This window comes from Alnus glutinosa, chromosome 1 (assembly GCF_958979055.1).
Source record: "Alnus glutinosa chromosome 1, dhAlnGlut1.1, whole genome shotgun sequence".
Taxonomy (NCBI): Eukaryota; Viridiplantae; Streptophyta; class Magnoliopsida; order Fagales; family Betulaceae; genus Alnus; species Alnus glutinosa.
Window position 1 is genome coordinate 37,668,337 of NC_084886.1, and position 24,803 is coordinate 37,693,139.

A 24,803-nucleotide genomic window follows, 5' to 3' on the forward strand; every position below is an offset into this window, starting at 1 on the left:
ACACTAGTGTAGTACTGCTATCATTGTAGGTTCTCGTTTGGGCCAGCTTTCTTTAACCATGAATAAATGCAAAGCCGATTAAATGCGACGTCGTCTTGAATCTCACTGAGATATGTTTATCTGTTTATCTGTCTCCCTGGCTTCTTTACTGCTTCAATAAATTCATTTTTCTCGTGCGTTATTTTCTTTAGCTTTCTCGGCAGCCAAACAGAGGGTAATTGCTCTCTTCCGAGGGAGGCTTATCGTCCTTTTAGATAACTCTGTCAACTTCACGACTCTTTGTCTCCCATTGTCGATGAACATTTTTGGGGATTTTGTATTAGTGATAATGTGGCTTTGTTCGTGAATCTAGGGTTTGAGTTTCGTATAAAAAGAGTTACTCGCATTCCAATCTCTTCTTTCAGAAAATGTTTGGTTTTCGTCGTCGACGCGGGAAGCATGGAAAGTGAGCTTCTCTTTCTTTCTTTCTCTGTTGTGTTTTTCTGTCAATTTATTTTTCCATTTCTTTGTGTTATTTTTGTCTAATTTTATATACATTTAGAATTTGTTAGTCAATGCAGAAATTTGAGCTTGTTTTTCAAGCAGATTGCTTTTCTATTAAAAAAAAAAAATCATTCATAAATGCATTATATATTTCAAACCTCCAAGTCAGTGATATTGAATTCATATTAAGTGTAAATGTATTATGAATTTCAACCTCCAAGTTAGTGATATTTAATTCATATTATGAGTTGGCAAACGTTATAGTATAGAGTTATGTTGAAAGGTGTACATTATGATGCTGTGTTTCTAAATGTTGTGCTTCAGAGTGAAAGTCCAACAACTACTACCGGACTCTGCTCAGGGGACACGAAGTCCCATAAAAAACGGGAAGCGGAGCAGTAGCTCAGGTGTAAGGATTTTAATCTGTTTGCAAGTGGTTTTGCGTTGATGAGTATGTGTGCACTAAGTTTTTGAAGTCTTTGCAGAGTGAATGTGCTGCACCTGCAGCTAGCCTTTCCGATGAACTCGATTGCCAGTGTTCATCTGCTGCGCCTGAGATTCATACTAGTACATTGGGTAAATCTGAGAATTGGATGGTGTTGTCAATTGCTGGGGACAAACCTACTGCTAGATTTAATGTAAAATGCTATTAACCTTGTTTTATATGGCCCAACTGATTTAATTTGATTAATTTAAGCTTCTTTTCCAAAGTCAGTACTGATACTTCTTTCATGAATAGCATGCAGCAGCTGTGATTGGGAGCAAGATGATAGTGGTTGGAGGTGAATCTGGGAATGGATTGTTGGATGATGTACAAGTACGAAATTGTTTCTTTTGGCCTCAAATTTACATTCTATCGGGCACAGAAAACAGATAGATTTAGGTTGTTTGAAAACAAACAATGAACATCAGAGTAATTCATTAAATAACTTTTTTAATGCAATTTTACATCATGAAATGCTTGAAGCTCCTATTTTATGTATATGCACATGATTTTTATTTTCTGAGTGTCTTTTCAGGTGGTTAATTTTGACAGATTTTCCTGGGCAACCGCTTCATCAAAGACTTACTTGTCACCAAGTAGTCTGCCTCGAAAGATTCCGGCATGCAAAGGCCATAGTCTGGTAATATCAATCTCTCATCTATACGACTTACTATATGGTTTTGCATTGCTTTGTATCAGTAATTTGAATTATAGTTTATCTATATGTTATTTGAAATTGCTGTTTTTTTTTTTCCTGGGCAATACATGGGATATTGTATGAAGTGAATTATAAATTTTGGGGTTCTAGTTCTGAAGATCTGTCAACTCTACTTACCAAAAAAAATAAAAAAAAGATCTATCAACTCCCAGTACTTATCCAAAGAAGAATTGTTATTTTTGGGTGGAAAGATTGGTATGTACCATGGATTTGCACCTATCTAGGAGAAGTTCGTTAATGCCACTGCCCTGTATGTATGTCAGTTGAGCTTTGCACTTTTTTTTTCCTCCCCTGAATCTATCATAATGTATATATTAGGTGAACTATCCATTAGTATTAGTTTGCTGGATAATCAAATTGTCCAATGTCAAGTAGGCTGCAGAAAGTTTTAAATTGTTATAGTACTGAAAGTTCTTTCTGTTTCCTTCCTTGACTAGGTTTCTTGGGGGAAAAAAGTTCTCCTGATTGGAGGAAAAACTGACCCTAGCAGTGACAGAGTTTCAGGTGGGTGTCTGTGTGTGGATGTTCGATTTTGCTTTTGTATTTTAATATTTTCATTTGCTATGGTTTTCTAAATGATGTGTAATCATGTGATTTTGGCTTTGTAGTGTGGGCATTTGACACTGAAACCGAGTGCTGGTCACTTATGGAAGCAAAGGGTGACATACCGGTATTTAGTTTGACTTGATAAAAATTCGAATTAGCTGGGGGCTTTCTCTTGTATACTTCCTGTGTATTTATGGGCGTCTTACTCTTTTAATGATGTGTGGATGAATTATAAAAGAATTAAAATCAAATGAGCTGCAGCTTTACCAAAGCCCCTGCCCGAGGGGGTGCAATTATTTTTGAAACCCTTCCCATGCATATCATGCCTTCCAAATCTCATGAGGATCAACTATTTCTAGCCACCTGATCCACAGACTGGTATTATTTTTAGTTACAAATTAAAAACAGAACGCTGATTAGGGTTGCTCTGTGGATGGGACAGCTCTCAATCTTTAATTAACATGATAATTGGCAAGCATGAAGCATGAGGAAGGGACCTGCAGTAACATTTCTGTTATTATGCAAAAATTACTAGGGAGTGCAAGAAGGCAAAATCCCTAATTGGGTGTCCCTCTTGTGTAATCCCTGTGTACTTGGGTTGCACAAAAAAAGTGTAAGAATGGAGTTCATGCAGACACTCTATATTGGATTAGGGATATGGAGGACAAGACATTTCTTTTATTCAATTAAATTATGTAATATTGCTGATTTTCTGAAACTTTCAACCTTTAGAAACCAAGTTTCTAATCTAACAGGTTGGTCCCTTAATAAAATAATAAGCAGTCCTATTCTGAAGTTTATGTATTGCAGGTTGCTCGCAGTGGTCACACTGTGGTTAGGGCAAGCTCTGTTTTAATCCTATTTGGGGGTGAAGATGCTAAAAGGAGGAGACTAAATGATCTACATATGTTTGATCTGAAGTCTTTGACATGGCTCCCTCTTCATTGCACGTGAGTGGTTTTAGTGTACTCCCTAAAATTTTGTTGATACTGTTCTCTACTCAAGCCCAAGTGCAGTTCTTGTCACCTTTGTCATGGAGGATTCTGTTTCCTTTTCTTGTCACCATATTTTTATTCAGGAGCAAGAGGTTTTCTTATACTTTCTGATTGTACTTGCAGAGGAACAGGACCATCTCCAAGATCCAACCATGTGGCAGCTCTTTATGATGATAGAACTCTTTTTATATTTGGAGGAGCATCGAAGTCGAAGACTTTGAATGACTTGTACTCTCTTGACTTTGAAACTGTATGTGAAACATCTCTTAATCTTTCATTGTTTTCTGTTTTTGGATTATGTGAGTGAACAGTTCTTTCATAGAAGCAAAATAAAAACTCATTGGATGTGATGATTTGATTATTAGATCTTCTTTTTTCAGATGGTATGGTCAAGAATAAAGATACGTGGTTTCCATCCATCACCAAGATCTGGTTCTTGTGGGGTCCTATGTGGAACTAAATGGTACATATCAGGAGGTGGAAGCAGGAAAAAACGTATGCCTCTCAAGCTTAGAAGCATATGCTAGAATATTTTAATCCATTACTCTCAAAGTGCAACATAAAAGCACATGGAAAAACTTAATGACCTCTTTCACAAATAGTTCCCCCCCCCCCCCTCTCTCTCTCTCTCTCTCTCTCTCTCATGGACCTTCAAGATTCTCCATGCCTATTCTTCCTTTCACATCATCCACTCTTGGGTAGACAATCTGGCCTTCTTATTCTACTCTAGGATGTTGTTTCCATATGCTTACGTAGAAATGTATAATAAAATATATTAAATGTAAGAAATAGAGTGAAAGCGGATAGAGAAATATAGAACACAAGAATTAAGACTATATCTTTATTATATTGAATTGTGTAGAATTGTATTACAATGTGTGGTATTTATCGAGGAATTTAGGTATGGTAAACAAGGAAAGGCTGACCAAATATGGTAGGAGAATGATGATAGACCTAGAAGGAAACTAAATCATAGCTAATTTTAACATTCTCCTTAAGACTCAAGGTGTAAGCTTGAGTTTGGAAAGAGAAGCGATTGCTTCTTTTTTTTTTTTTTTTTTTTTTTTGCTAAACTAGATTTGGCTCAGCAAGCATTAAAATATGAGCTTGAGCTCGGCCAACTATTGATGGAGATCCTGTGCGGCAGAAACAAAAAGCTTGATGTGAGCTCATATGGGGTAGGATCCAGTGAGACGCAAAGAAATATATTATCGTGAGCTTGGGTGGAGCGAATCTGGTAGTGGCGGAGAGACACCGCATAGGTTGGTTTAGACAACTAGGAGACAACAATGGATGATAGGAACAGAGAGGACGGTGGCTAAAATGATGGTGACGACCGTCGGTTGCGGTGGTAGCAGGGAGGTCGTTGGAGCCTAAGCTGGCAATTTCCAGAGGCGATGGCTGGGAAACGGCGGGCGAAGAACATCAGCCCATGTTGGTGACAACAGTGGTTGCTAGATCTAGATCAAGGAGGTGCCAACGATTATGGCTAAGGGACGACGACCGGAGTAAGGCTGGAGAACAGCGACTGGTGGTGGTCAGCAAGCTTGTCGTGGTAGCGGTAATGGGTTAGGCCGTCGTGGGCCATGGATCGCCGTTATCTGGGTTGTGGATCACATGCAATTGTGCCGTTGACTGGGACGAGAAGGCTTGAAAACCACGACCCTTATGATGGACTGGATCGTTGATTAGGCCCAAGGCCTGAAACTCAATGGACCGAGTCATAGAATCATATCGGTTAAACCCGGATTTGATGAAACGCAAGTAACACATGTGTTGCGAGTGCCGCACGTTTGTGCGTGAAACAAACACGCAGGAGAAATCTATGGCGCGTGACAGCACATGATGCACGTGAAAGATTCGACAATTTTGTTGGGCAGCACGTGTAGGTGTGGGTCGAACTAAAACTACATTGATCCACTGATCTGGACTGAAAAACAAATTTTGGTGGTTGTTTTACCGAGAACAAATATGGTGGCGGTGCATGAGGCATATGGACGTACTGTCAATGGCGTGTGACGATGCATGGTGGATCCATTGGTATTTGGGCTTCCATAGATCGACAGATCTGTAACTCGAAAACCTGATTCTGGTTATAGATTTCGTGAATCAACTTCGAGGAAGGCTGGGAAAACACTAACAACAATGGTGGTGGCGTGCAGGGGTGGACATCGGTTCGGCAGGCGGTTAAGTCGGTTAATTCGGTTGGTTAACCGACTTTTGTCAGAATGCAGTCGGTGAATTTATTTCAGTTAAGTCGGTTAAGCAGTTAATAGGTGGTCGGTTAAGTCGGTAAAGCGGTTAATAGGCGGTCGGTTAAGTCGGTTAAATCGGTTAACATGGGTAATGAAACGACGTTTTGATTTTTTAAAAGGAGAAAAAGAATAAAAAGATCAAACGTTTCGTTTTTACTAAAACAACGTCGTTTCATTTTATGTCGGTTTGGTTAATCGGCCGGAATAAAATGCGGTTCGGTTACCGAACCGGCTTTTGGAACAAAATTTTATACCGATTACCGAACCGAAATTAGTCAGTAGAGTCAATGGCGGTTCGGTTCGATTCAGTAGGCGGTCGGTAGGTGGATAATTTGCCCACCCTAAGTGGCGTGTGGGATGAAGCAAATGGACTTCTAATTTCAGTCAAGTGCAGAGAGCGGAAGAGGAGAGAGAAATAGAGAACACAATAATTAGGGTTACATCTTTATTAAATTGATCTGTCTAGAATTGTATTACAATGTGTGGTATTTATAGAGGAATTTAGGTATGGTAAACAAGGAAAGGTAGACCAAATAAGGTAGGGGAATGGTGATAGACCTAGAAGGAAACTAAATCATAGCTAATGATGGAAATTACTCTAACAGCTTCATTGGATTCTTATTCTTTTCTTGTCTTGATTTATACACAAAGAGTTGCAAAGGTTCTAGAATTTGGAGCATGATGATCATTTCAGCCATGTAACTTGCCACTTATACTTTAAGGTAGGAAGTTTAACAAAATCAACGTGGGTTTGGTTCTGAGAAAACATTTGGTGACCTATGCGGAAAGAAGAAAGAGAAGAGAAAGGAGCAGTCTGAAAAAGAAGTATAAGAAAGATCGAGAGGGGTTGGCATTGAACTCCTATGCTTCTCATGATTCAAAAAAGGTTTTGGTTGTACAATTCATGAACATTCAAACCCTCTAGGTGCTATTGATATTGTTTACACCTTCATAAAATGTATTGGTTCCTTTTGCTGTAACTAATTTCTCTATACCGTGGTTAATAGATATTTTTTTAAATTCAATGTCTGACCGTCTTAGAAGTTTAGTTCTGATGTGGATTTAATTGCAGTGTCTTCCAGCAATCACACCTCTAGTTTTGCAACTTGTGTTTTACTTTTGTTTCCATATTCATTTATAAATTTTTTTTTATTCCTAATTTTTCCAGGACATGCAGAGACGTTGATCTTTGATATATTAAAAGTTCAGTGGTCTGTCGCTGTCACATCACTGCCATCTTCCATCACTACCAACAAGGTGATCTGTATAGATTTTAGTTTTTGCATTTTAAGGTATTGTAAATTTTTTAACGCCTCATGCCATGTGATGTACTGAATTTCTGCATCAGGAAATATTTGATATCCTGATAAGTCTGCTCATCCAAAGCTAGTTTATCCTTGATCTTATCTCTTGGTTCTAATGTTACTATCTCAAATTAGTTAAAGTGAATCATCTACTGTTTCTTTTAGTTTAAACTTGGGATTAAAAGTACTTTGGCTTTTCGGATTGGAAAGTCCACATTGGTGCCACATCTTAGTGATAAGCTGAGGCCATGTCAAATAGTGCGTAGCCTTTGTATTTAAAAGTCTGGCTTTCAAAAACTGTGCTAAATGTGAGATGATCATTTGCTGGCTCAACCTAAGTGATGCAAAGTGTACAATCTATCTATTTATTGTGCTCTTACTGTTATTTCTTACCAGCTTTATATAAATTTTGGTTGACTTTCTTACTCCATAGGTGCTATTATCTTTATTATACAATATCATGTTAAGATGATGTCTTTGGTGTTATTGCATTATTCAAGGCATGGATAAACTTATCTTCTTTCCTATCATTTTGTGCATAGTTTTCTAAAGCTTTTTGTATTCTCAGGGTTTCAGCCTAGTGGTTGTACAGCACAAGGAAAAGGATTTTCTTGTTGCCTTTGGGGGATCCAAAAAGGAGCCATCAAATCAGGTTGGATGTAGAGGTCATGTATTTGCATATTTCTTGGCTCTAAGTATGTCTTTGACTTGTTTTATATTCTAAATATGCTTCTTCTTCTTTTTTTTTTTTTTTTTTTTTTTTTTTTTTGCAGGTTGAGGTACTGGTACTGGAAAAGAATGAGTTATCCATGGGTCAAAGGTCTGCTCCCAGAAAAGATGCAGGAACTTTGCTGTTTGAAAAACGCTCGTCATCCACAGGATTGGCTACTCAACTTAGTAACGATTCTTCCCAGCATTCTGTTGATTCTGTTGTGAGACAAAATCTAGCATCTGCAATTGAACAGCATGGTTCAGGAAGAAAATCTTTGTCGGAGTTCACAATTATTGATCCAAATCCTGTTTCTGGAATTGTTTCACTTCGCAAGCAATTTCACAATGAGGAAGAATTCAATGCTGTTAAGATGCCAAAGGGATCAGAAGATGACAATTCTTCCTTACAGGTAGACTGCAGAAGTTTCCAATTATTTATTGTCGCTACCAATCTTCTTTTATTATGTTATCTGGATATGAGCATGCAATTTGAAGTTCAATTTTGGATGATTTGATGAATTAAATCTCTAGTTATAATTTTAGGTAGTTTCTCATAAATTGTTGTTTACTGTGGGTTCAAGTGGAAGTCTATTCAACCAAAAGAAAAAATGTTTATTTTCTTTTTTGGTTGGGACAAGTACACATCCCCCCTCCCGCCAAAAAAAAAAAACTGTCATCCAATTTGCAATGTCCTCTCAAACTACAGAAGATCTGCAATGTACCCCTAATGACAAAAATTCCCTTAATAAAATAATAGTAATAATCTTAAAACTACAATTATAAACTTTTTTTTTTTTTTAAGATAAAGGGAGGAGGGTGTGTGTGTGTCTGGGGGGGGGGGGGGGGGGGGGGGGGGGGGGGGGGAGGGGTATGGGGTTGATTTGGCAAGGGGGTGGTTCGGCTACCCCCCAAATGCCCAAAGCCCCCTTCAACCAAGGGTAGCTGAACGCGCACCCCCCCTCCCTTTTTAGGGTTGATTTGGCAAGGGGGTGGTTCGGCTACCCCCCAAATGCCCAAAGCCCCCTTCAACCAAGGGTAGCTGAACGCGCACCCCCCCTCCCTTTTTATTTTTTAGTTTTCCTTTATATATATATATATATATATATATATTACGGTCACTTTTGTCTTTTTACGGGACATGAGGTGTACATTGCAAATTTTGGATAGCTTGGGGGGACAATGCAAATTGGGTGATAGTTTGAGGGGGTACATTTACTTTTCTCTCTTTGGTTTTATCTGAATAGTAATAACCTTTTTTTTTTTTTTTTTGCAAGTAATCGACAAATATCATGAAAAAGCACCCCTAAATACACATGAAGTATACAAAAAGAAACACCTAACTAAAATTAGCAAAAAGAACAAGGAAATCACTATAACTAATCGTCAGAGGAAATACATAAGTAGTTGTCCATAGATATAAAGTTTTGAAGAATAAATATATAATTTCCTCCAACGACCTCTCTTGGTCGTTGAAATTTCTTTCATTCATTTCCCTTCATTAACATAGCATATTATGTTCATTTCAGGGAACTGAACACACAATGAATCAATCTGATACGAGAATTCAGAGTAACATAACTGGAGGCAAACTCAGTGCGGAGGACACCCCTATATTTGAATCCGATAATGCAATTCCTCACAACCACGGAATTGGAAATATTCCTGTTGAAAATGATTATGTAGCATTCCCAGAAAGTGATAGCAAATCTGGAGTCTTATCAGCTCCTTCAAGTATATATCAATTTTATGAAACGAAAATGGCCGCCTTAATAAGGAAGAATGGAATTCTGGAAGGACAGTTGGCAGCTGCATTGGTGAGCCGAGAAGCTTCAGAGAGGAATTTATCCTCTGTTCTCAAGAGCAGACAGGAGATAGAGAAAAAATTTGCAGACACGTTGAAGGAGATGGAGTTGCTAAAAGAGAAGCTGGCTGGTGTAGAGCTAGTACAAGAAGAGGCTAACAGCCTATCAAATATAGTTCACTCTGACAATGTAAGGCTTGAGCATGATGTGGCTTTCCTGAAGGCAGTTTTGGACGATACTCAGAAGGTAATGTATGCTGTCATCTTGTAGCCAAGTTACGAATAATCACTTAATTTATTCTATTGTGTCCGACGAACCAATATATGTTGTAGGAGCTGCACTCAACCAGGGGAGTCCTTGCAGGAGAAAGGGCAAGGGCCTTCCAACTACAGGTATGGCTTTGAACCAAATGCACAAGTAGCAATAGAAAGGGAAAAGAGAGATAATTATCTGCTATTGCTGCCCTTAACTTGGAAATCTTTGGCTTAGCTGTCTTTGACCACTGTTCTATTCTTTGGTGATTTATTATTGCTCTATTGAGTACCCCTTTTATAAACTAAATTTCCAGGTTGCTGGATGGATGTTTAGACATTATAAGGTCCTTGATCAGTAGGTTAAATACAGGATAGATTACTTTCTTGTATATTAGTTATCCTCTCCCTATATTATGTGTTACTTGTTTAGATCTGAGTTTATTTGTTACGTGCTCGTATGAATGGGCTTAACGGGAATTATTTTGCGCAAATTCTTTGGAGGGGAACCTGGGCCTCACAACAAGGAACTTGTTGTGAAAATAATTTTTGCAGCATGCTTTATTGATCTCAAGTGAGTCTATAAATAGACTTGGAATGAGATAACCTTAATCCTACTAACAAATCCTATCGAGATAAGATAAGATAAGATAATTAACCCTACTCAAGGGTAGTTATCTCTAATTGAATTATTTCTCCTAATCCTAATCCTGTAATGACTTAAAAAATGATAAAAATGCAAGATAAAATTCTAAGATAGATTATCCCCATCAACTTCTACCAGCTATGATGAAATGATGAGTTTGAACAAAAATCCAGGTAATCTTCATGTGCGTAACATTATTTCTGAGTGCGCCTTGTACACTCTGCATATTCGTCTTAGTTGTTGGTTCCTGGGTTTACTTTGTGCTGCCATTGCCTCATATTTTTGCTCTGCAGGTTGAAGTCTTTCATCTCAAACAAAGATTGCAGTCTATGGAGAACCGAGCACCCACCCCTAGGAAACCTTTCCAGGTGTAGTATGGCGAATGGAGACAAATATGAATATGATTGAGCTACGTACCCATCACTGGTGAGTGGGAGGCTGTCTTTTGGTAGGTCAGGGGGGCTGTCAATATATATAAGGATCAACGTTGTAACTGCTCAAGCCTCTAAAAGCCCACCTCATTGGTCCAACTGGCTACAAGCGCGGCAATAAAGCATCTGTACAGTACATATTTGAAGTCACTGTTACTTCTGAACGTATGGTTTATTGTAAAATTCTGTACCTTCTTTTTGTTTTAGTTAAAGAAACCCTTCCACTTTTCTGCTTATCTGCCATATGTTCTTTCTGTCTGGAATGACTAGTGACCGTGCCCACCAACCTTCTCTCTCCTCTTTCATCGGAACTACTTCGGCATTGTTCTTGATTGCTGACCCACCCATTAGGCTATTCTCCTACTTTGTGGCCTTTGCCAATTTTCATTTGATGACAGTATAGGGGTAACCAAATTTTGTAATTAAAATTGAATAATATTTCGCTCAAATTTTCTAAAATATCCTAGCTTTACAAATTATTTCTCTAAAATCTTCTTTTTTTTTTTCTTTCTTTTTTTTTTTTTTAAATAATAATAATAATAATAATAATAATAAATAACCTCAGGTGGTGGCCGACCACAACAACCAGAAGTTCTGAGAGGGTGGTTTTGGTTACCTCATTTTTTTCTTTTTTCTTTTTGTTTTTAATATATATATATATATATATTGTTTTAAAATAGTACTTATGCGTCATATGGGACTTGTGATAGGTTTGACGTGGTGGGTCGCTAAGTTTTAACTCTCCAATTGTTGCATGCAGCATTCAATAGCTTGCCCGTTTTCAATTTTTTTTTTTTTTTTTTAATTTTTGTTCCTCTTTTTCTCCATATTAGGAAGTCTCTTATATATATACTTTCTATGTACTAAGGTTGTATCCCTAGCCTTGCTTGGCTGCAATTGATATTTTGTTTTAAACCTTTGATTGTTAATCTACTACAAAATTGTTCTTTTGAAAGACATGTAATAACTGAACACTTTGGATTTACATTGTTAGCTCTTGATTCTGCAAATTGATACAATTATGTCGTCGGTTGCTTTTATGATGTATTTGATGATTCAATAAGTTCTTGCGCAGTGAAATGAATGGAAAAGAGGATTTATTTGGTGAACTCCTAGGGATTTGGGGTTGTGGTCTTATTGAGTTATAATCCCAATAGGCCATACCCATTTATCGGTGAGCTACACATGCTCACTTAATTGAGCTGCTGCAGTAGGGTATAATTGAGGGATCATGATTCTCTATAACTTATTTGAAATTGTAGATTCTCAAATTATGTGAATTTAAGACGTTTCGTACATCGAACAACATGAAAAATATTACATATTAAAAATATAACATGTTACCAATAAGAATTGAATATATTTTTATCAGGTTCTTGCCCTTTATGTTGTAGATAATTTTGAGCAAAAAACTATTTTTTAGTTTAGTAAATAAGAAGTGTTTCTTCAAAAGTGAATAAAAGCCTTTTGGAATGATTTTATTTATTTATTTGCCTAGGTAACATGTCATATATTTAATAGGTAGCATTTTTTATGCCGTTCGATATAAAAAATGGCCTAAATTCACATAATTTGAGAATCTACAACTTTAAAGAAATTGTAGGAAATCCTAATCTATAATTGAGACAGTTGGAAAGAGAGAATAAAAAGGAAGAATGAAGTTGGAAGCTTTTGTACTTTCTAAAAAAAAAAAAAAAGGGATTTGATTCTTGTACAACACCAATACAACAACTCCTCACATGAGGGTGGGCCCCAGTATGTGGGACTCACCCTCATGTGAGGGATTGTTATACATTTGTTGTATTGGTGTTGTAAATCTAACATTTTTCAATAAAAAATGTTCGTTTGCCCCATCCATCTCTCGTACACCATTGATCTCTCGTGTCCTAATATTTCCTTGGTCGTAGGAGTGAAACCTTTCTAAGGAGGGTTCTCTGCTGCATCGGTCTAAATAAACAATCCATATGAAAATACAAGCCTACGTTTGAAGCCATTGAGTAATTCAATAATCTCTCTCTCTCTCCCCATCGAAGATTTTAAACCTGGGTAAATGATGAATTGTCGTCATCAGAGTTCGAAGGCAAGCGCACTTCTCTGCTATTTGCCTCAACCAGGTTCCTACTCTGCTGAAGCTCTCTACCTTCTTTGGACGGAGTAAAGTGTTACAGCAAATTTTATCGTACTGGCATCATTAAAAGGAATCACCATCCAACCCATAATAGGCATAAGAGTATGGGATATACAAATATAATGAAATGAGTAATGCTATTGAATAAACTGTTATACAGACAATAAAAATCAGCCCTTAATTAGATAACAAAACTGAACTCAACATATTACATTACATCCAAATTCAAAAGGACCCATTTTTACAGCATCCAGAAAAGGACCACTCGTGTCAATACTTGAAATTTTCCGAAGATTTTATGTTCAAAATAAGTATCTTCCTTTCCTTTCTGCTTTAAGCAGTGTCCTCAAAGATACATCAACATCCAGCCCACAGAATACATCAATGTAACCTTGTCATATGAGTTAAAATCCAAGCTTTTTGTATGATAATTTAAATTTCCCGGTTCTCTAAAGTGGGATCTGTAATTGTGAGTCACAAGTTACTAGCAGGGCACCGCCGCAGATCTCTCACTCTACATGTTGCTCACACATTTACAGCCAGATAAACTGTGTGAGTGTGGTCTTCGTTTTTGCAAGCTTTGCAAAATCTTGTCTAAACTTTTACTCATAAAAGATCGGGCTCTTCTTGATCTCCATCAGCATCCTCAACCTCGTTTTCTTCATCTTCTTCAGGTGCATCCGGATCCACACCCTACAAAAGAATATGAGGTTAATCCCTAGGCAAAAGCACTCTTAGGTTACGATTGATACGCAGAATCGCTATTCCAGTAGGAAAATGAATAGATTTTATTGAAAATAAAAGAATGTGAAATGATATAGAATTGGGATAGCCATTCCCATTGTCAATGAGGGAATTACTACTCTTTAAATTGAGGAATAGTTGTTCCTCTCAAGTGTTAGATGCTTATCATATACTTTTAACACCAAAACTATTCTATTCCACCTTCTTCCATTACTTATAAAAGTTATTCATTTTTTTTAATGGAATAGTCATTCCATGTACCAAGCATAACCTTAAGGTTTTAATTCCTCTGCATTTCCCATTCCAACGTTTTTTGTTTTTGTTTTTAATTCTGCTTAACTGCTTTCACTGATCATATTTGGACTAAGCTATGAAGTGCAGAACAGAAATAGAAAAATCATTCTGAAGCAAAGTATTGTGATGTGCGCCGGTAGTAATTGAAGGAACTGAAAATTATAAAAGAAATTGCTGAAAATAGAACATTAGCAGAAAGAAACCTTCATTTGTTTCTCTAAGCGTTCCAACCCTTTTTTTGCAGCTTCATTCTGTGAGTTTATCCTGCAATAGAATGAAAAAGTTAAATTGAGAGCATTTTCGAATAAGGGCATCAGAGGTTTCTTGTTTCCTGTTCTTTTGATCATGGCCTGCCCACAAGTTTCATCAACATTCTGTGCCTAATTGAAGTTGAAATGCCTCATTGCGATTTACATAGTATTTGATCAGAGAAATCCACAATTTTGAATACGTAAATTGAAATCAGTCATTTCAAACTGGCATAACAAGATAATCTAACAATGGTCCCATGCCATCAGTAGTGGTGATGGCTCTAATCAAGGATTCTTTTACCCTTGGGCAATGAAACTTGCAACAGTTCAGATCTTATGTCCTGACCCAGAATGAGCTTCACATCTTATGTAAGGTTTTACCTCAATGCAGCCTGATAATGTGACAGAGCATCTTGAAGCATATTTGTGGCAGCAAATACTTGAGCAAGTTTAACGTGAAGGGAGTCGTCAGCCCAATCCTTGAGATATCGTTCAAGCAGAGAGACAGCATCTCCATTTCGACCTTCAATAACATGGAGCTCGGCCAAAGCTAAAGCGGCTCCTAGGTAACCAGGTTCCAGCCTAAGTGCTGACTCATAGAACTTTTTTGCCTGTTACAAGTTTGGTTAAATCACAACATTTAAAATCTGGACAAAGTCAATTTCTCCCTCTAAGCTGATCCTGAAAAGATTTCTACAGCTTTACCTTCTCTCTGCCACTAGAGTTACTAGCATGAACATCCCCAACTAATTTAAGCGCCTTGGCAGATTGAGGCATTGCCTTCATCGCCTCCCTGGCAGCATACAAAGCCTCTTTGGTTTTAGAGAAAGCCAAATAAGAATGAACCAAACCTGAAATCATAAGTGAGGTCTTAATCATTTCAAGGCTTCTGCATTTTTCTATAATTCATTCTTTCTTTAGAAAATAGTTACATTAAACATGAAAAAGTCATAGGTAAAGCTGAGTGTTCCCCCTTTAAAGTTGCACCTTGATATGAACGAATGTCAGGTCTCAGTTCTAGAGCTCCCCTGAAAGCAACTACAGCAGCTTCTGCCTGCTTTGCTGTTAACAGCAGGTTACCCTGAAAGCTTGAAAGAAATCCTTGTGATATCATTGAATTGAAGATAAAAGTACAAAAATAAATGAAATATGCATGGGATATATCGATGCTTTCTGAATATAGTCCATGACTTGAACTACCCATTCTATAAGGTGTAGAATTGTTTTAATACCTTCAAAATATAACCTGGTATGTGCCTCTCATCAATTCGGATGCTCTGATTGCAAAGAATAAGTGGACCTCATGAGATACAATAATAAGGAAAGATATCTATCAGCCTTATCTTGAATCTACTGACCTTGTCAGCATAAGACAAAGCTACTCTCTCATCTTTCCTTTCCCACATCACAGACAGTGTTACAAAAACCTCTGGCCTTGTAGGATCAATACTCAGCAAATCATGTGCTAACTTGTTTAGCTTCGAATAATCAGACTTCATCTTTAGAAGCATTGCATACTCATCCATATAAGTTACAACGTATGGATCGATCAATCGAGCCTGTAAAAACCAAAAACTGCATGTTTATATCTTCTCGCAGGTATATCTATCTGTTTATGTATGTGAGTGTGCAGATGCACACGTGTGCGTGTGCGCGCGCGTGCGAGAGAGAGAGAGAGAGTGACAAGATTATAATTGTACCAACATAATGAGCCAGAAGTTATTACCTTTTCAAAATTCATTATGGCCTCATCATTCTTTCCAATAATGGCTTCAATCTTCATATATAGGTTTTATATGCAAGTCAAACAGAAAGAGAAGTCAAAATGCTGTAGTCATGCTAGAAGCAACCTACTAAATATACATTTCAAGACCACTCCATGTGAAATTTAATGTCAGTGATTAGGCTAGAGAGGCATCTTAATTGAAAATTGTTAATTTTTGTATTGGCTGCATTCTGTAATGTTACTGTTTTCACAGGGATACCGTATCATTTCAGAATCTTCAAGTTATTAGAGTTTATTTCTCTAAAGATGAAAAAAGCTTTATTATGACAAGATCAGTGTCACAAGCTTCAAGAAGGCTACTTCAAGATGTCCAAGAAGATTCTGTGCAGATTCCAAGTCAGACAAGTCGGATCCCAAGCATCCGTTTGGACGATCCAGTATAACGTCTGGACGCTAATCAGTCTTCAGCAACATCCGTCCGGACGACGTGGTATTTCCGTCTGGACGCCCATTAGTGTCTAGAAGCTTCAAATTGATAAAGGTTGCATCCGTCCGGACGTAATGGCAAATCGTCCGGCCGCTCATCAGATTTCGAGAAGAATCTAGCGTTCCAATGCATCCGTCCAAACGACGTGATTATACCATCCGGACACCAATCAGAGCTCGAGGAGAATTAGGTTTTCCTTCGCAGACACAGATATGGGTACACAGCTGCAACCATCCGGACGACGTGGCTATTCCGTCTGGACGCTATCCTTGATAAGGCAAGTCGTGCAAAACATGTTCAACCGTCTGGACATCAGACTCCATGGTCCGGACGCTCAAGCCTTAATATGGAATTTGTGTGTAGCTGAATTGCAACCGTCCGGACGCGGCTCTATTCAGGAAAGAATTTCAAGCGAATTTGAAAAGCCGATTGCACAGTTGTCCGTCCGGACGCCTTCAGCTATAGTCCGGACGCCGCCTAGAAAAATTGCATTAGAAGCGATTTAGGTTTCTGTAGCCTATAAATAGAAGCCTCTATGCATGTAATTTCTAAGAATTCGGTAGTGAATTTCGTAGTGCTTAGAGAGAATATTTTAGGAGTTATTGTACTGATCCGCTCACTCTCAAGCCGTTGCCAAGTGTTGTTGCTGTGCTGAAACTGAAATCTATTTTAGGGGTTGGCCCTAAGGTAAAAGATTCCATTGAAGACCCCTTTGAAGACCTCTTCAAGTAGGTAACTTGATTAGGAAGCGTTCGTGTTAGGTTACACGTCAGAGTTCAAGGTACGACCACTAGATAAGGGTATGTGAGTGCTACTGCTTTGTAACTAGTTTTGTCTTCTAAATAGTGGATATCTTGAGTTTGGCTGCCCGGGAGTGATTTTTCTTTTAACTGAATTTCCACTTCGTCAACAAAATATGTGTCTTTTAAATTCCGCAATTTAAATATTTTATTGCACACTATCATACACTTGGTAAAATAGAAGTCATCTTTATTTTTCAAAAATCAAAGAACAATCTTATACCATCGTGCCCCAAAGAAACAATTGAAAACTTGACGGTAAAATTGGTTTCTTATCTCCATGCATGCACACACTAGCTTAAGCTTGCCAAAGAACACAAGATAAATCCCTATAGCTTTCTATTTAAGTATGAATATTTAAGGGGTTGGGTGAAAAAAATAGGGATAATTGCACCACTGGTCCCTGGAGTTGGCCTAAATTACAAATCACTTCCTGTGGTACAAAAAGTTTATGGAAGGTCCTTGTGGTAAACTATAATTACAAATCACTTCCTGAACCCATTTTCGATCCACCAAGTTAACAGAGTCAATTAATTTGCCACGTCATACCCAATTAGAAATCAACACGTGTCAATTACAATAAAAAAAATATAAATAAATAAAACTTAAAATTATTATTATTATTATTTAAAAAAAAAATAGTGAAGGGATGGTTGCCGATTAGGCAGCCACCCCCAAATGCATCTAGGGGAGGTTGTGCGCCACCCCCAAATGTGGCCGAGAGGCCACCCCTAGATGGCTTTACTATTTTCTATTTTTTTTTAAAAAATAATAATGATAATAATAATTTTTAAGTTTTTTATTGTTTAGGACATGTGTCGTTTTCCTATTGGGTATGACGTGGCAAACAAACGGACTCTGTTAACTTGGTGGACGGAAAACGGGTTTAATGAGTAATTTGTAATTATAATTTACTACAAGGACCCTCCATAAACTTTTTGTACCACAGAGAGTGATTCGTAATTTAGGCTAATTCTAGGGACCAATGGTGCAATTATCCATTTTTACAATAAAGCTATGATATATCTTAAATACAATGTGTTTCAGCCTTTCCCATGCCTGGCCACATGGGGTGGGGGGGAATACTTGTTGCAACTTATCATTGCTCAGTCAACACAATATTAACCAAGGATTTCCTATGATGAAATTATCAAAGGGAACATCATATAAGAACTATATTCCATGATCTCTTGAGAACAATAAAAACAGGTTAGATAGACAAATGCATCCAACCATAAACATTTTATGAAGGTGATGAAAGCCCAAACAGCAATATCTTTCTTTCTTTTTTTATGCTGTGTAACCTAAGCCATGCCCAGAGCAAGGATCTGACCCAGCCTCATTGGCTCATCGCTATAAAGGTAGGTTTTGCACCAGCTCTTGGGCCTACCGCCATCCAGGCTAAAAGACATGAATCTGAAGAGAGTATTGGCATTGACCAATATGTGATGAAGAAAGCAAGTAACCAGGAAAAGGATATGAAAAAAATGAACATATCACCCTGTGATTCCTTTCTATAGAATTTGCTTTTACCAATAAGATTTACTTGATAGAGAAACTGCAAAGCATTAAGTAGGTATTAAAACATAGAACAAGCAAACAGTTCTGCAACCTACACCTTCATGCTTAAAAGTGACAGATTGTGATACGCAACCAAAGCTACTTGAGGTCTCCATAAACAGACAATCAGTAGTCATTCACGTTTGATGCATATCGCATGTGTGTGTGTGTGTGCACATTCAATCAAGCCAAGCCGGTAAGCAACACAAAAACATCTTTGGCATATTAAAAAAGCTGGAATTTTTACGATCAGTCCTACCTTCGCAATTTCAAGTAATAAGTGTATGTTATTAGGAAAACGCAGTAAAAGATCTGCAAAGTGCTCCAAACCACCTACCAACAAAAAATGGCACAGTAAAAGATCATTGATAATTACTCAAGCAGATACCAAGAAAAAAGTATAGAATTAATAACTTCTCCTATGGAAACCACATCTGAGAATGAGAGAAGTTTAGGAAGCATAAACTAATAAAACGTAACAGTACCAAACAACTTTTTCCTTACCATAAAGGAAATCATCGACATATATTTCCCAAGTAATATAACCAAACAAGACCAAGTGAGTCAACCTTATAATTCCCAGCTTTGTTCCTCCATATCATTTTCCTTATTCTTGCCTTAGGTTAGAGTTCAAGTAAGAAGGTGAGTTTTGCACAACCAATGTGTAGAATGATTCCAGGGCAATTACAATAAAATATGGCTTACATTGGGCAATTTATAGTGTTTAGCAGCTCATCGTGCCATTTCAAAACAAGTTCAGTTGTTCTAGGCTTCTTCATGTGGAAGCATCATAGGAATTAGATTATAGATTTCACCATAAATCAGCAGCAGAAAATTGTAGAATGCAGATCATGTCACTCGATCTAAATTTGATGTACAGGCAACACTGCACATCATACACAGATAATACTCTCAAAATCAAAGAAGAGATAGTAGTTTACCTTTGTAATCGTTTGATGCAACACAACATTGGGCCTCAACATAGCGCTGCACAAAAAGGAAAAATTATTGACATTCTTCTTTTTTTGGAGAAAGAAAATAGCAATCTGGGCATTAATTATGAAAAACGATACATCCTTAACAGAAACACCAATGTAAATATCAATAACTATTTTTTATAGGAAAGAACTTCATTTTTAATTTCTATTTTTTTTTTTTTTTTTTGTGCAGAATATAAAAATATACTTCAGCATAAATGTTGCCAAAGTTGCACCACAACATGCCTAGACTATTTCTCAAGCTTGAAATTCAGAAGTTCATCTGATATATGTTAGCCGGTCCCTCAGCAGTTCAAGTGCATGCCTAAACATTATTTCCAATGTGGGTAACCAAGAACTGCATAATTGACTTGATGGATAAAGAAAGCTTATAATTTATTAGAAAGATGAATCACTCATCTAGCCCACAAAGAATTAACATTAACTCCTCCAATAATTTGGTTTTTGATAAGTAAGTTCTTTGATCCCAAGGGGAGGGAAAATGAGAGATTCGAACTAACAACCTCCACTTCATGAGGCATGGTCCCCAGCCAATTGAGCTACCCCTTGGGGTCAACTTCCCCAATAAATTAACCTTCAAATAAATGGGGTGAAAAAGATGGAAGGTTAAATCCACAAATAAAAAGGACAAGCTGAGTGATAAAAATGCAAAAATGTTGATTTTTGCATGACAAGGTGGAGGCATAGGCTAAGAAGCACCTGATCATCATACGCGCTTTTAAAACCATGCTCAGAACAATGATCGCTATCTCTATATAAAATGTATGTTTTACAATGAACCAACCAAATCTTAGACTTCCAGGGCAACCTGTCAAGCTGAAATTGTTTCAGTTGAACTCAGATATCAATGAAGTCAATAGAAACTCAGATTACTCCAGTGACTCAGCAAAGTAACCTTCTAATCATTGCTAAGTATTACCCTAGTACATGTATCTAAGGGACCCTTGATCGACAAAAGGTCATAATAAACTACCAAAGAAAATGGTCCAAAGGCATTTTAGTTAGACGGCTTGCTGACTGTTAAGAAAATACATTCTCGATCAACTTTTTTACACGACATACAAATGAATACTTGAAGTGTATAAGTTAATTGAAGCCTGCAAAACAAGCTTTTATAAAAGAAAGAAGTCCTACCGGTTAAAACTGACAACAAAAAGCTGATGATATACTCATGGTGGAAAAAAATATTATCCCTTTCATTAAGTACTTACTTGCAGCCAACGGCTTGGGTCAAAATGCTCAAATGAAGCCCTCCCGCTTCTATTTGGAGTCTGAAATAAAAAGTTAAGAACAACAGTATCAAAAGGATGATCATATCATTTTCAAACACTATAAGCTAGGAGGAAGATTATGTAATTTAATCAAGTTAATTAGGAGCTCCAAATATGTAGATGGAGAACATTGGCCTGGTCAATGATACACAAGGATATTGAATATTTTTCTAGATATAACAAAGTAGCAGATCTAATGCTCATAACAAAATAAATTTCTTGCTGATGAAACAAACTATGGCTTTGCACATGATTACATTGATTGATCACCTTTATGAAATTTCATTTAATGCTTTCACCAACAAACCTGAGGAAACAACGAAATAATGTCCTTGACTGTAGCTCCCAGTTCTGCTAGAGCTGTAATAGCTTCAAGGACATAAGGGCAATGCCTGTCAAAAAGACACCAAAAAGAAACATGACTTTGAAATAAAACAAAGTATAATAATATCACTAACATCAATGCCAATTTTACTATTCAGGTACATCCTATTAGAAACCAGAGATCCATATGATAGAAATGCGCATTTCAAGCATACACTTTAGGCAAGTAAAGTCACACAGAGATGGATATTGGATGAAGCAGCATTTGTGGGTCTCGAGAACCTTTAATGGCAATTCGAACATTCAAAGAATGTTCAATGCATGTTCCTAGGCTACTAGAGTTGGTCATGACTTGTTAAGTAATTTTTATTCAAACGATGAAATTGGTAATTATATAAGAGCCACAAAGGAAACTGAGGCAGAAAATAATAAAGAGCTATAATAAAAAGAACTGTGCCATTTACTATATAGATTCAACAAAATAATTTCTCTCCATCTATATATTTACTCTACTGCAATGGTGAATGTCTGTGTGTTGTGTGTGCATGTGTATATGTAGAGAGAGAGGCAAATATCTCTGCATATATATATATATATATATATATATAAAGTAGAGAGAGGGACAGAAACTTCTGTCTATATATAGTCAAATTGAACTTCTGATTTGGACCAAAACCCTGCCTCACTTTAAAGTGATGCACCTTCACCACTGTCCTTAGTGGCACTGGCTAGGCATTGCAGTCTTTATGTCAAGTAAGCATAAGCAAGTCCACACGAGCAAGAATGGAACATCGTGTACTTTTTAATTTTTCCTCATTTTCATAAGCAAAACTGTGCACTACACATGATCCATTGCATTAGGATTCAGCATGAGGACAATATAGATAGCACGTCTGAAAGTTTGAACTCTTCAGCAAAACATAATAAACAAAATAAATTAGATGCTGTAAACAAAAAATATATGGTATAAGATTGTTAAAGTATAAAATGAAGGGAAGCTGGTGTGAAGAAATATAACTTGTCAAACCTTAAACACTCTTTGTAACAAGTAATAGCCGGACGGGTATGTCTAGAGTTTCGATAAAGCTTTCCCATCAACAGATGCATCTGCAGATTTCTTGCTTTGCCTGGAATTCCCTCCATCTGCAAAGTATATGTGATGAGATTGCACATTTTAATATAAAAAGGAAAGAAAACATCAATTCAACAAACCTATAAATAATACATTAAAAATTTCAGGATCTCGGTACATCATTATACAATTCCATATGAGGACCCTTTCCAGGAATAAAAGTAATCTAGGGCCTTTCCTGCCATTATGGACTCCCTCCACCAACAAATATTTCTAAACATTCTTGATTTTCTATGAGTGAGAGAGAGAGAGAGAGAGAGAGAGAGAGAGAGAGAGAGAGAGAGGGCACAACCTCAGCAAGAGCTGCTCTGTTCTCACTTAGTGCACAGTGACAAGATGCGATTTTGAACCTCACCTGTCCATTATACAGAAAAGGACAACGATGCATAAACAACTAAACATTAAACATAAAAATTTCAAAAGCAATAATTAGTAAGCTCCAGCGAAGCTGGAAAAAGAATTAAATGCATAAGGAACAAAATCATTCTACCTCATTTTCATTAATTGCTGAGATGTTAAAAGAATTTGGAGAAGATGACCTGTTTGATGGCAATGAACTTCTAGAAGTTGTTGAATTCTGTTTAGGAATGATCTTGTAATATTGCAAGCCTTGCTTGTAAGTATTCTGTCAGAAAACAGAAAGACAATCTCAAAATTCCCCACATAAATAAAAATAATGATCATCATTATCATATGCAGAATTTGAGACGACCAATTCAAAAGGGTTGCATATAGATTAAAACTACGTATTGGTACCATTTACATGTGGAGCAATTGACCACTTGTCTTGTAGCATACTAGTACTCTCCCCTCAATCAGGAATGAGGTTTGGGGCTAAGCCCAATTGAGAAACCGTATCGTATAAATGAAGAAATCAATCATCTAAAGAAGATTAAAATGTCTCTCACATGCCAACAAAAGTTCCCTAGACCCTTCCAACATCATATACCAGCAAGTCCTAAACACTTGCAGTAACCTTTCAATTTTGAAAACCTGGGTTGAGATACAAACTCCACTCGAATCTTCTGAACCCCAAGTCCAGCCCTCAAACGACATAATGGAAAAGAAAAGCTCAACGTTTAAATAAGTCTACATGCTTATTCAGCAATTAGTGTCATAAGAAGCACAAAAAACACACCGGTCACATTCCTATTCAATAGAATACATCGAAACGCATTCTAAATACGATAAAAAAACTGCACCAAATAATAATCGAAATTCAACAACGATTACGTCTCAGTTGCGATTGTGTTTTTTCAGTGTGTGTGTGTGTGTGTGCGTGTGTTCTTACGATTGCTCTGCGATACTCCCGCTCCCGGAACAATGCGTCACCGAGAAGCACCTAAAAAAAAAAAAAAAAAAAAAAAAAAAAAAGTTAAAAACAGCAAATCAAACTAAAATTGAAATAAAAGCACTCGAATATCCGAATACGAAAGGGAAATGGAATTCGAAATCCTAACCAGGCTCTCGGCCTTGAGGTGCGGACTGGTTTCGGCATTAGCAGCAGGTGATGAAACGAGAAAACAACCCTTCCACCAAACGAACACATCAATCAGATAAAAACACACAAAATTCGAAGCTCGGAGACGAAAAAGATTTTGCGTGAAATTTGTAGGAGAGTGAGAGTTTACGAGCATCTGAGCTGAGCTGTAGAGGCCGTGCTCGAGGAGCATAGCGATTTGATCCTTAGGGACATCCATTGCTTTGCTTGAGCTCACCAAACTGTGTGCTTTTGGGACTGTTTCGAGGATTTGAAAAATATGGCTGTCACACTCTTCTAAGGGACTGCCAAACTGTTTTAAAACCCCTCTTTGCCCCCCAGGTGCTCCGCTCCGTCGTGTTTGGATCTTGCGTTCAAACTTGAAATGAATTTTCTTTTTTGTCTTTTTCTTCTTCTTCTTCTTCTTTTTTTTTTTTATTTTTTTTTTTTTGGTAAAAAATGAAATTTACGGTTTTAATTTTGGTCAACTTCGGCCTACGGCTTGTCAGATTGGAGTAATTTTACATGTATATTAAGTGTTTATTAAGTGTTTATTTAAAAAAAAATGTGATTTTTAAAATTAACATTTAAAAGGTATTTCATTTTTTTTATAGACATTTGATGGATACTTAATGTACATGTAGAATTACTTGCCTCATGAAGCGGAGGTTACTAGTTCGAATCCTCTCTTCCCTCTTATGTAGACAAGTAAAAAAAAGAAAAAAAAAATTATGTGATACACTCCTCTTTTGAGTTGTTTTTATCTTTTTAGGAAAAAATTGCAAGATCAATTTATGTGGTTTTGCATTTTTATAAAATATTTCTTGTTGATTGAATTTTATAGAATAGATCATCATATAGTTTGCTTCTATATAAAAATGGTCCTTCCCTTAATATTTTTAAGGAAAGTTAATGCTAAGTGGCCATGATATATTGACGTGTGGCAATTTAACCTACAAATCTATGCAAAATAAAAAAAGTA

General features: G+C 37.0%; 2 protein-coding genes across 3 annotated transcripts; one reads left to right on the forward strand and one right to left on the reverse strand.

Annotated features, from left to right (window-relative positions):
• LOC133880084 (acyl-CoA-binding domain-containing protein 6) lies at positions 1-10,862 on the forward strand. Of its 2 annotated transcripts, XM_062318969.1 has the most exons (16): positions 1-445; positions 808-892; positions 969-1,121; positions 1,223-1,300; positions 1,503-1,607; positions 2,123-2,189; positions 2,294-2,355; positions 3,042-3,181; positions 3,350-3,476; positions 3,607-3,721; positions 6,650-6,738; positions 7,354-7,437; positions 7,559-7,906; positions 9,023-9,544; positions 9,631-9,690; positions 10,489-10,862. In XM_062318969.1, the coding sequence occupies exons 1-16, from the start codon at positions 408-410 to the stop codon at positions 10,567-10,569; spliced, it is 2,154 nt and encodes a 717-aa protein (XP_062174953.1). In that variant the 5' UTR covers positions 1-407; the 3' UTR covers positions 10,570-10,862. The 2 variants fall into 2 exon arrangements, with proteins under 2 accessions (XP_062174953.1, XP_062174960.1); XM_062318976.1 differs by lacking the exons at positions 1-445; positions 808-892 and having other exon boundaries at positions 980-1,121; positions 1,230-1,300.
• A 2,166-nt stretch (positions 10,863-13,028) lies between these two features.
• LOC133880102 (anaphase-promoting complex subunit 7) lies at positions 13,029-24,105 on the reverse strand. The gene is made up of 18 exons (XM_062318986.1): positions 23,973-24,105; positions 23,802-23,870; positions 23,633-23,683; positions 22,832-22,966; positions 22,634-22,696; positions 22,237-22,352; positions 21,193-21,277; positions 20,826-20,885; positions 19,558-19,603; positions 18,876-18,949; positions 15,770-15,820; positions 15,402-15,602; positions 15,276-15,320; positions 15,031-15,124; positions 14,749-14,894; positions 14,425-14,654; positions 13,996-14,056; positions 13,029-13,447 (listed from the first exon to the last, which is right to left on the reverse strand). Exons 1-18 carry the CDS (start codon positions 24,039-24,041, stop codon positions 13,361-13,363), a joined length of 1,683 nt encoding a protein of 560 aa, XP_062174970.1. The 5' UTR covers positions 24,042-24,105; the 3' UTR covers positions 13,029-13,360.
• Between the last annotated feature and the right edge of the window lie 698 nt (positions 24,106-24,803).